General features: G+C 39.5%; 1 protein-coding gene across 1 annotated transcript in view; it reads right to left on the bottom strand.

The window, feature by feature from the left end:
• Positions 1-12328, bottom strand: part of CSMD3 (CUB and Sushi multiple domains 3) — a 781433-nt gene that overhangs the window by 148440 nt on the left and 620665 nt on the right. The window contains exons 34-35 of the mRNA XM_038745631.1: positions 10770-10973; positions 3669-3793 (exon numbers count right to left, since the gene is read on the bottom strand). Of these exons, the coding sequence (XP_038601559.1) occupies positions 3669-3793; positions 10770-10973 (329 nt within the window). The remainder of the gene's footprint in view (positions 1-3668; positions 3794-10769; positions 10974-12328) is intronic.

Genomic DNA, 12328 nt, shown 5'->3' with positions numbered 1-12328 from the left:
ATGTGGGGCTCACAATATTAATCCCCATTTCACAGATGAGGGAACTGAGGCAAAGAGAAGTTAAGTGACTTGCCGAAAGTCACACAGCTGACAAGTGGCAGAGCCGGGATTAGAACCCATGACCTCTGAGTCCCAAGCCATGCTCTTTCCATTGAGCCACACTGTAATGGGGATTAGAATCCAGGCCCCCTACTCCCAGGCCCACGTTGTTTCCCATGGGTCATCATCATCATCAATCATATTTATTGAGCGCTTACTATGTGCAGAGCACTGTACTAAGCACTTGGGAAGTACAAATTGGCAATATAGAGACAGTCCCTACCCAACAGTGGGCTCACAGTCTAAAAGGGGGAGACAGAGAACAAAACCAAACATACTAACAAAATAAAATAAATAGAATAGATATGTACAAGTAAAATAAATAAATAAATAGAGTAATAAATATGTACAAACATATATACATATATACAGGTGCTGTGGGGAAGGGAAGGAGGTAAGATGGGGGGGATGGAGAGGGGGACGAGGGGGAGAGGAAGGAAGGGGCTCAGTCTGGGAAGGCCTCCTGGAGGAGGTGAGCTCTCAGCAGGGCCTTGAAGGGAGGAAGAGAGCTAGCTTGGCGGATGGGCAGAGGGAGGGCATTCCAGGCCCGGGGTCCCTGCAGCTATGGAGACGTAACTGAGGCCCAGAGAAGTAAAGTGACTTGCCCAAGGTCACAGAGACACGTGGCAGAGTCAGGATTAGAACCCATGACCTTTTGACTCCCAAGCCCATGCTCTATTCACTATGAGGATGTGAGTTCTAATTCCACTCTGCCACTTGTCTTCTGTGTGACCTTGGGTAAGTCACTTTTCTCAGCGCCTCAGTTACTTCATCTTGAAAATGGGGATTAAGATTGTGAGCCCCACGTGGGACAACATAATTACCTTCTATCAACCCCAGCATTTAGAACAGTGCTTGGCACATAGTAAGTGCTTAAAAAATACCACAATTATTATTATTATTATGCCATGCTGCTTCATGATTAATAGGTCTGTCTTCCCCTCTAAGACTGTAAATTCACTGTGTTGGGTGTGGCGGGGGGGATGTGTCTGTTGCTATATTGTACAGTGCACATAGTAAGTGCCTAAATATGATTATCTCGGTGGGGGCCCAAAGGAGGGGAGTCTTCTTCCCAGCAGTTAGTATAGTATTCACATATTCAATGACTAATCAATATTAACATTTATTATTGTTCACTGATCCAGTTGAACCGTAACAATTTTCTGTATGCCTTGTTTCAGTCAACATATTTCCCGGCTCAGTTACTCCACAGCTGATCACTGCTCTCCAGGTGAGTTCGCTGGAATTCATTCCTATAACTTACTGTCTTTCTCAACGTTGGGAAATTTTTCTTTCCACTGTCCTTGTAGCATTTATTCTTCTAGTCAGTCTTGCTGTCACTTCCATCAGTGGCATTTAGTATCCTGCTGCCATCGTGCTTCACACTTGACTAGCCCAGAAGCACCGAAGTGCAACGGGCAAGATTTTAGGAAACTGCAAGTGTTCTGACGTTCCATTGTTGGTTATCTCGCCTCGACTTGACAATGGGATGTTTTATATGTAGCTCAAAGGGGACACTACTTTACCTGTCCACGGAGTTGCTTGACACCTGTGGCAGGTTCAAGTTATAGAGTCATTTACTAGATCGGACATGGTTACTGCTCCATGGATCTTTTTTATTTTGTCTCAATGTCACATTCTTGAATGGCTTTGAATTTTAGGAACACATTTATATTCCTAAACATTATCCATTTTAGAATTGATTCGCTGAAGAGGTTCTCTATTTATTTAAAAACTGCAGGCTGCATTCCTATTTCTCTAAAATAATTTAGAACAACGCTTGGCACGTAATAAGTGCTTAACAAATACCATTACTATTATTCAATATATCAATAAATCCTGTTGGCTCAACTTCACAGAATGCTAAAATCAGTCATTTCCTCTCCATCCAAACCGCTACCACATTAATCCAAGCACTCATCCTATCCCCACTTGACTATTGCAACAGTTTCCTTGCTAATCTTCCTGTCTCCTTCCTTCTTCCCCTCTGCACTTGGTTTTGTATCCTTTATTCACTGCTCGCTGGCCCCCACTCAGTATGTATGTATGGACCTATAATTTATTTATTTATATTAACGTTTGTCTCTCCCTCTATACTGTAAGCTTACTGTAGGCAGGGAATGTGTATACCAACTTTGTTATACCATACTCTCCCAAGTGCTTAGTGTAGTGCTCTGCACACAGTAAGCACTCAATAAATACAATTGATTGACTGATTATGTATGTATCAATAATTTATGTAAATATTTGTCTCCCCCTCAGTGGGCAGGGAAGATATCTAACAATTCTGTTTTTTTGTACTCTCCCAAGTGCTTAGTGCAGTGATCCACATAACAAACACTCAATAAATATGATTGATAAAGTGTGCACCCTCTCCTGGGGTAAGATTTTAAGGTATTTGGGTATGTCCCTTGAATATGATTAATGATCATAATGGTGGTATTTCTTAAACACTTCCTACATTCCAAGCACTGAGCTGAGCTCTGACCAAGATATAGTCAGATCAGGCAGAGTCCCCGCCCGAAAGTCTAAATGGAAGGAAGAACAGATATTTAATTCCCTTTGGACAGATACCGAAACGACTTCACAGGTTAAGTGACTTAACCAAGGTCACAGCAGGCAAGTGGCAGAGCAGGAATTAGAACCCTGGTCTCTAGATTCCCTGTCCTGTGCTCTTCCTGTTTGGCACACCACTTCCCACACATATTTGGAAATCAAGAACATTTTCCTTACAATGTAAAATAAGACAAAGTAATTTTACTCCTCTTCCAATTACATGTTCATTTCATATTTCTTAAAAGGTTAATGACATTTTCAGGTGATCTAGGTGAGATATTTCAATTTATGTCTTTTTGTTTCAGAAGTTTACAGTGCTTTGCACATAGTGAACACTTAATAAATGCCATTAAAAAAGTTGATAAATGTATAAGTGACCTGATTTTAAAACACATTGCATTTCATCAGGTATGCATCAACATTTGAAGCACAACACTGAAGTTTCCAGAAAAAAACAATATATTTTCCCAATTTTTGATAAAGGTATTTTCTTAATGTTAAGAAAAAATGTTGTAAATTGAAGTAAAGGGTTAAAAAAAAATCAATCTCCCTAATTGTCTCCATATTCTGTGGAATTACTTCCTAACCTTGTTTTCACTGGTTTCTTGACTATTTCTCCCTACACTATGATATAACTCAAGTTTTCAGAAGAAAACAGCAAAATTCAATTGGGAAAGTAATCTAGTTATTTTTACGAAAGACAGACTAAGGCATTTTTTTGTGAAGAACAATTACTGCTTCTGAAGCCAGTCCTGAGTCAGCATTAAAACACAATCTTGGTCCTGAAATGATCCATTTGTAAATGCAGATGCCTGTTCAAACTGCTTCAGGAAAATTGAGTTCAAGTAATTCTTCAGATTAATCTAACATCCCTGGTTTAAAATAGCCGTTTTATAATTTGTTTTCATCACTGTTAACGGCTTCCTGAACTTTTGCAAATAAATTATTTGCTCATGCTGTCATCTGTGAAAAGATACACTTCCAAAATATAATAAAAACAAGAAAATTCTTACCTGAATTCCAGCTCCCTCTGGCACTGTGATCTTCCATACACAATTCAGATTGTTGTCATACGGCTCAGGGTATCCAGGAGACAGAATGGTCCCTTTGCGCTTAGTTAAAATTCCACCACAGGGCACTAAAAGGAAGATAAAGTTGTTGTATTTTTGTTGTTGTTTTTTAAAGTTAATATTGAATGCTAATGAGGAATAACTAAATATTTCATAGTGAGCCATTAGACTAGATTTCCAAGAAAGACAACCTTTAAAATATATGCTGCATTTTAAAATGCATGCTAACCTGATAAAAACAAAATGGGTTATTTCTTTTTAATAAGATTACAGGTAGCACCTAATCAAACACCACCCATATGGCGTACATACAAACCCTGATTGTTAATGGTGTTAATAAACCCAGGGTTCTCTTTTCCCATTTGTGGAAGGGAGGAACTAGCCATGACCATGCAAATTACTGAAGGATGATAAATGGCTCTGAAGCTTCACAGTCTTAGTATTTTCCACTCTAAGCAAAGTTACAGCTGACTGGGTGGCTGAAGGTCATAACACAATGTATCACTGAAGCATAGGGTGCAACAGAGAGAATGGGTATATACACTTTAGGAGATTACCTTAGGTCCAGCTCGCCCTGCTACATCACCCTCTTGAGGCCTGCACTACCTAGCCATAGGCAGGATCAGATTAATAATAATGATGGCATTTATTAAGCGCTTACTCCGTGAAAAGCACTGTTCTAAGCACTGGGGAGGTTACAAGGTGATCAGGTTGTCCCACGGGGGGCTCACAGTCTTAATCCCCATTTTGCAGATGAGGTAACTGAGGCCCAGAGAAGTGAAGTGACTTGCCCAAAGTCACACAGCTGACAAGTGGCGGAGCCGGGATTTGAGCCCATGACCTCTGACTCGAAAGCCCGGGCTCTTTCCACTGAGCCACGCTGCTTCTCTGATTACCAACCAACCCTGGGTTCTAGCGCCAATCGATATTATAGGACCCATATTTGTGACGTTTCATGTTACATCATGTTACATGTGACTGTATTTGATGTGCCTACCTGCCTTTGATCAGATTGATTGACTCCAATCTGATGTCTCTTTCCTGCCCCATGTGCTTCCTCCATATCAAACAAAAACTCCTCACTGTCGGCTTCAAAGCTCTCCATCACCTTGCCCCTTCTTACCTCCCCTCAGTTCTCACCTATCTACATCCCAGCCCATACACTCCACTTCTCTGGTGCTAACCTTCTCACTGTGCCTCCATCTCGCCTGTTCCGCCATCCACCCCTGACCCTACCTCTGGCCAGGAACACCCTCCCTCCTCAAATTGGCCAAACAATCACTCTGCCCCCCTTCAAAGCCCTACTTAAGACTCACCCCCTCCAGGAGTGCTTCCCAGACTATGCCCTTCTCTTCCTCAGTTCTCCTCTCTTAAGCATCACCTCAAACTTGATCCCTTTGCCCTTCCCCTCCTCTTCCCACCCCACAGAACTTATTCTAATTATTTATATTGATGCCCTTTTACATGTTTTGATGATGTATATATAGCTATAATTCTACTTATTTGTATTGATGACTGTTCACTTGTTTTGATGTCTGTCTTCCCCCTTCTAGACTTTAAGTCCAATGTGGGCAGGAATTGCCTCTTTTTATTGCTGCATTGTACTTTCCAAGCACTTAATACAGTGCTCTGCACAGAGTAAGCACTTAATAAATATGATTGACTAAATGAATGAATAAGCACCTCCTCAAACCAATGTACATAAACACACAGACATACCTACACATGCTAGAAAGTATTGGGCATTTTGCTGAAAGTGGTTGGCCTCTAGCTTAGATATTTCTGTGTGTGTGTTTGTGTATGCACATACACACACACCAGTGTACTATTACTGAAATTGCAGGGCTGGGTTAGGTGCCTGGCGAAGAGTCCATTCTCATCCTAGTCTCCCAACTCAGTGGAGATTAGTCAGCTTTTAGAGCCAGGGTTCCCCACTATTGGATGTTAGGGCTATAATAATAATAATCATGGTATTTGTTAAGCGCTTATTATGTGCCAAGCACTCTTCTAAGCGCTAGGGTAGATAAAAGTTTATCAGGTTGTCCTATGTGGGGCTCACAGTCTTAGTCACCATTTTACAGATAGGTAACTGAGGCATAGAGAAGTTAAGTGATTTGCCCAAAGTCACACAGCTGACAAGTGGTAGAGCCAGGATTCGAACCCATGACCTCCGACTCCCAAATCCATGCTCTTTCCACTAAACCATGCTGCTTCTCAAGCAACCCACCCACCAACTCCACCTCCATTCCTGTGCACCTTATCAAAACGCTTGCCCTTCCCTTTTTCCCTCCCTGACAGCTATCTTCAACTGTTCACTCTTCAGTGGCTTCTTTTTCACTGCTTTCAAACATACCCATCTCTCCTCTGTCCTAAAAAAACCCCCTCCCTTAAGCCCATGGATCCTTCCAGTTATCACTCCATCTCCCTCTTACCATTCCTCTCCAAACTCCTTGAGCAAGTTGTCTAAACTTGCTGTCTCAAATTCCTTTCCTACAATTCTCTCCTTGCCCCCCTCCAATTTGGCTTCCATTCCCTTCACTCCACAGAAGCTTCCTTCTCAAAGGTCATCAATCATCTCCTTCTCACCAAATCCAACAGTCTCTACTCTATCCTAATCCTCCTCGACCCCTCAACTGCCTTCAATACTGTGGACCACCCCCTTCTCCTGGAAACATTAACCTTGCTACACTGACTTCTGTCCTCTCCTGATTCTCTTCTTATCTCTCTAACCCTTCATTATCAATCTCCTTAGTGGGTTCTTCCTCTGCCTCCCACCTTCTAAATGTGGGGGGAATCCCTCTGGGTCCCCTTCTATTCTCCATCTATACCCACTCCCATGGAGAACTCATTAGTTCCCATGACTTCAACTACCACCTCTACATGGGTGATACCCAAATCTATATCTCCAGCCCTGATCTCTCTCCCTCTCTATACTCTTGCATTTCCTCTTGCCTTCAAGACATCTCTACTTGGATGTCTTCCCATCACCTCAAGCTTAACATGACCAAAAGAGAACTCTCCCAAAACCTGTCCTCCCACTATTTTCCATCACCGTAGACAGCACCACTATCCTTCCTGTCTCAGAAGCCTGTACCCTTGGCATTATCCTTGACTCCTCTCTCTCATTCGACCCACATATTCACTCCATCACTAAATCCTGTCAATCCCACCTTCACAACGTTGCTAAAAATCTCCCCTTTCCTCTCCATCCAAACTGCCACCATGTTAATTCCAGCACTTAGAACAGTGCTTCACACATAGTAAGCACTTAACAAATGCCATCATTATTATTGTTAATACAATCACTCATCCTATGCAACCTGCATTACCGCACCAACCTCCTTGCTGACCTCCCAGCCTCCTCCCTCTCCCCACTCCAGTCCGTACTTCACTCTGCTGCCTGGATCATTTTCCTGCAAAAACGTTCAGGACATGTCACCCCACTCCTCAAAAAACTCCAGCAGTTACCCATCCACATCCGCATCAAACAATAACTCCCCACCATTGGCTTTAAAGCTCTCCATCATCATCATCATCATCATCAATCGTATTTATTGAGCGCTTACTATGTGCAGAGCACTGTACTAAGCGCTTGGGAAGTACAAATTGGCAACATGTAGAGACAGTCCCTACCCAACAGTGGGCTCACCGTCTAAAAGGGGGAGACAGAGAACAAAACCAAACATACTAACAAAATAAAATAAATAGGATAGATATGTACAAGTAAAATAAATAAATAAATAAATATTTATTTATCCATCACCATGCCCCCTCCTACCTCACCTGGCTACTCTCCTACTACAACTGAAGCCAGCAGACTTTGCTCCTCTAATGCTACCCTTATCACTGTGCCTCTGTCTCCCATATCTCAATGCTGACCAGTCACTAACATCCTGCATCTGGCCTGGAACCCCATCCCTCCCCAAATCTTACAGGCACTCCCTCCCCCTTCAAAGCCTTACTGAAGGTGCATCTCCCCCAGGAGGCCTTCCCTGATTAAGCCCCCCATTTTCTCTTCTCCCACTCCCTTCTGTGTTGCCCTCACTTGCTCCCTTTGTTCTTCCCCCCACCCAGGCCTACAGCACTTATATGCAGAAACACTCTGGCTTAGTGGGAAGAGCACGGGCTTGGGAGTCAGACGTTGTGGGTTCTAATACCAGCTCCGCCACTTGTTAGCTGTGTGACTTTGGGCAATTCACTTAACTTCTCTGTGCCTCAGTTACCTCATCTGTAAAATGGGGGTTTAGACTGTGAGCCCCATATGGGACAACTGATTACCTTGCATCTACCCCGGTGATTAGAACAGTGCATGGCATATAGTAAGCACTTAGCAAACACCTTCACCATCATCATCATATCTATAATTTATTTATATTAATGTCTGTCTTCCCCCATCTAGACAGTAAGATTAGTGTCAGCAAGGAATGTGTCTCTTTATTGTTGTTTTGTACTCGCCCAAGGGCTTAGTATAATGCCCTGCACACAGTAAGCTCAATAAATTCAATTGAATGAATGAATGTGTCCAAGGTAGTAATAATAATGATGGCATTTATTAAGCGCTTACTATGTGCAAAGCACTGTTCTAAGCACTGGGGCAGTTACAAGGAAATCGGGTTTCCCCACAGGGGGCTCACAAACTAAATCCCCATTTTACAGATGAGGTAACTGAGGCACAGAGAAGTTAAGTGACTTGCCCAAAGACACACAGCTGACAAAGGTAAGCAGGGAGTTGTGGGGGTTGTGGGCAGGGGGGTGGGTTATGAAAGACAAGGAAAATAAGAGTGTTAATGGATTAAGGGAAGAGGGGACAAGAACACAGCAAGCAGCTAAAAAACAAAGTTTAGCAAAGCTCTCCTGGCAGAAAGACACTGAGTACATTTGATTTTTCTCATTCTAAATCCATATTTTCAAATAATTGAATGAGGATAAAAACTGAGCTTAAATTAAGAAAATGCAAAGATTCATACCATAGTCATGGACAAATATACAACATATCTTAACACCAACAGCTGAGCTAGGTATAACTGAAATTTTGCACATAGAACCTCTCCAAACAAAATAACATGTAAGGCTCACCAATAGCATTATTTTTTAACCAAAAAGGACAGCTTAACATTTTTTTCTCTCCACCCCCTCCATGAGAAATATAAAAATAACTTCTACTTTTGGTTGGATTAAAAAAGTAAAAAGGATAAAAAATGTTAATTTTTGTTTTTAATCGTGATTAAAGAAAAATGATGATGTGTATTACCTGTATCATGAATGGGCAAATAGAATTGTTGAATAATATGGCTAAGTCCTTTAGCTTATTTAGCTCGAAACAAATATAAGTACTTGGTGACTATTTAGAGGACTACAACTTATCTTGGTAATTCATTCATTCATTCAATCGTATTTATTGAGCGCTTACTGTGTGCAGAGCACTCTACGAAGCACTTGGGAATACTGTAGTTACATAATGCAAAGGATTGATGGTCAGAAACTACATGGCTACAGTAAAGGTCAGTGTCACAAAGTGCTCAAATAATTACAAATAAAAGCAGAAGTAGACAGCATGATTGGTGTCTTAAATCTGTAAAGAAACATTTAGATACTGACTAGGGAATTTTATCCTATTTAATATGTCCTTATCTTGTACTTTTAAACCAATTTAGTAGAATGCTATATTCTTTTCATACATATTGTATGATACTTATTGGTATAATAGTTTAAGTGCACATGAAGTAATTCTTTTCAACTATAACCTTCTCAGTATAGGAATTATTCATTCTAAGGGTAACTTGTCATTTCCTATTATTGCCTTTCTCTTTTTCCATGTAATGAAAGATGGGTACCTATTTCTTTGTCACTCCCTAAAGTTCAAAAGATTTGTCATGCTACATCGATTTGAGCCACATTTTTCATCTTTTTGAGGTTTTGTTTGGTTTTCCACTTAATGAGGACACCTAAAACAGCCTGCATATCAATCAATAAATCAATCAATGATATTCACTGAGTACTCACCCTGTGCAGAGCACTATACTAATAGCTTACAAGAGTTAGAAAACATACACCACTGTTGTTTCTTCAGTGAATTAAGGACCATCATCAAGGAAGAAAAAGAAATGCCTTGAGGTACCAACATAATATGGATACCACACTGGCTTGAATTTACACTGGATTGGTACTAATCAACATGTTCATAGGACTGAATTTTAGGAGGCTGATATGTCACCGAGCCATAATTCTTAATATCCTTTCTAACAGCAATTTCCAATATTCAACATTCAATCCTCTAACAAGCAATATTCACCTGACCACTGGCTTCAAGCTCTCCACCAGCCCTCCTCACCCTAACTTCCAGTATGCTCAATTTATGTTTTCTAATATGAAATCACGTCCACCTCTCTATTCTCTTTTTCCTAGAGGTAAACAATTTAGTGTCCGTTTCCCCTGTTAGATTGTAACCCCCTTGTGGGATTATGTATTTTACCTGTACTATAAATTGAAAAATGCTTACTGAGTACATAGCTCTATACATTTTTGGGGCTTAATACACACTCTTGATGATTGAGTGATTGGAACAACCATCTTTACTGCACTGTAAGTCTCTTTGGCTGATCTATAAAGAGACTGGCTAACTTCTGGCTAGTAGTCACTTGGTAATAATAATTCCTAGATTACTATACTACCTTTTCTATCTGTAATACAGGAAATAATGGCTATCCTTATCATAAGTACTATAGCTTATTTTTCTCCAACCTGAAATTTGGCTGCTAGTGTTAGAAATATGCAAGTCAAAAACTGAAAACCAATATTGACAAGGCAAACTGTCTAAAAGGTAGGATTTTCAGCACTTTTGACTATGATACCTTCATCACACCTGCACTGAAATGGTGACCGGCTTTTTTTTCCCTGTTTCTGTGACACCATTTTGCAAATATGCTTTCCTATAACTTTGATGTATAATTAATTTCCGAAAGAAATTATAGTTAGGGTTTACTGTGAGATGAGACACCAATCTTCTCTTGAGATATACACTACCCAAAAAAAGTATGTACTTACCAACACATGTAGGCAAAGAATCATTCCACTGTGCTAAAGCGTTGGGCACTGTCTCACATCTAATTGCTATGGAGCCATAGAGAATGTATCCTGGATTGCATTCGAAGAGAACCAACGAACCAACTGCAAATTCGTTGCCGAGCCTTTTTCCAAATCTTGGTTCAGGCACAGAACTGCATTGTGTTGCACTCGTTCTGGGAACAGCTGCATACATACAAGCAATTGTCAGTTTTTTTATCTTCACATTTAATACAGGAATACAGTTTTTCTTTTACCTGAACATATTCCTTAGTTGCAAATTGCAAAGATTCATTCTTGAAACATTTATATTTTCTAACCAAAATATTTTACAGGGTTTGTAAAATTTTGAAATTGTATAATAAATTAAAATATTCAAATGAGCATACTCCTTGTTAGATTTAAAATTAAATTAAGCTTTGTCCATTTAAATACCAAATACATATTTGGCACACAATACACATTTTCTGTAGATGTAGCGATTTGAAATAAAATCCCTATCTTGATTAGTTCCAAAGCTTACAGGATATAGACTGCTTTATAACACAGGAATTACTTTTTTATGTAAACATGAGTAAAACAGTGAAAGTTGATATATCTCTTTTAAGAAAGATCTGACCTTTACAAATCAAACTGCAATATTTAATTAATTGAATATCAAATTAGTAAATTATGTCAAAATCCTTTATTTGTGATCTCTCTTTAAATTAGAAAAATAGCAATAAACTAAAAAGAAATAATCAGACAAATTAACAACAATAGAAAAATAGAACTGAATTAGTACAAGCATTTGAATTTATCTTTCAGCTTTAGAGTTACTGACTTTATGCATTAGAATAATAATTTGTTTTGCATAAAAATGACAATGATAACAGGATGGTTTTTTCTTTTTGAAATGCACATCATTTTAAAGGAGATCTGGAACAGCCCCACAAGAAAAACTGATTTCAAATAATCTCATCCCTCTTTTACATGACTTGATTAAATAAAATTATATTTGCTATAGTGCCCTGCCTATGAACAGATCTTCAAAATGCACAGAGTCAAAAAAACCTGAAAAATAGACATTAGAGAATTACATTAGCGCCATGTGGTAAAAATAAAACAATTTTAATTTAAGATGGAATTTCAATAAAGCAAACATATGCTAATTCTATAGAAAATATCAATTTCTGGTGCTCTTTGGCAATATATCTAGCACCGCTGTTGGAAAGCATGGTAGTAAAGACTCACTGGAGAAAGTTGAAAAGCAAAAGTAGAAAAATTAAGTTTGCAAGGTAAGGTGGAAAGTTTTAAGAGAGCTTAAGAAAATTAATGTTTAAAACTTTTTTTAGAATGAGATCTTGGTTTCCTTTTAGTTGTAGTAGACACTAACAACAATTTTGGATACTTTGAAATTTAAGTACTTGGATTTGGAAAATTTAATAAGGGCCCAATGTTCATATTTAGGGTTTGAAGACTTCAAGATTACACTAACACTGTGTTGGCCAACTTGTGGTATTGGGAGCTAGCAAGCAGAATTAAAAGCACGGAATGTTTGA

Source organism: Tachyglossus aculeatus, chromosome 4 (assembly GCF_015852505.1).
Source record: "Tachyglossus aculeatus isolate mTacAcu1 chromosome 4, mTacAcu1.pri, whole genome shotgun sequence".
In the NCBI taxonomy this organism is placed as follows: domain Eukaryota; kingdom Metazoa; phylum Chordata; class Mammalia; order Monotremata; family Tachyglossidae; genus Tachyglossus; species Tachyglossus aculeatus.
Note: the sequence above shows the minus strand (reverse complement) of the source record. Positions and strands in the feature narration are given on the sequence as shown.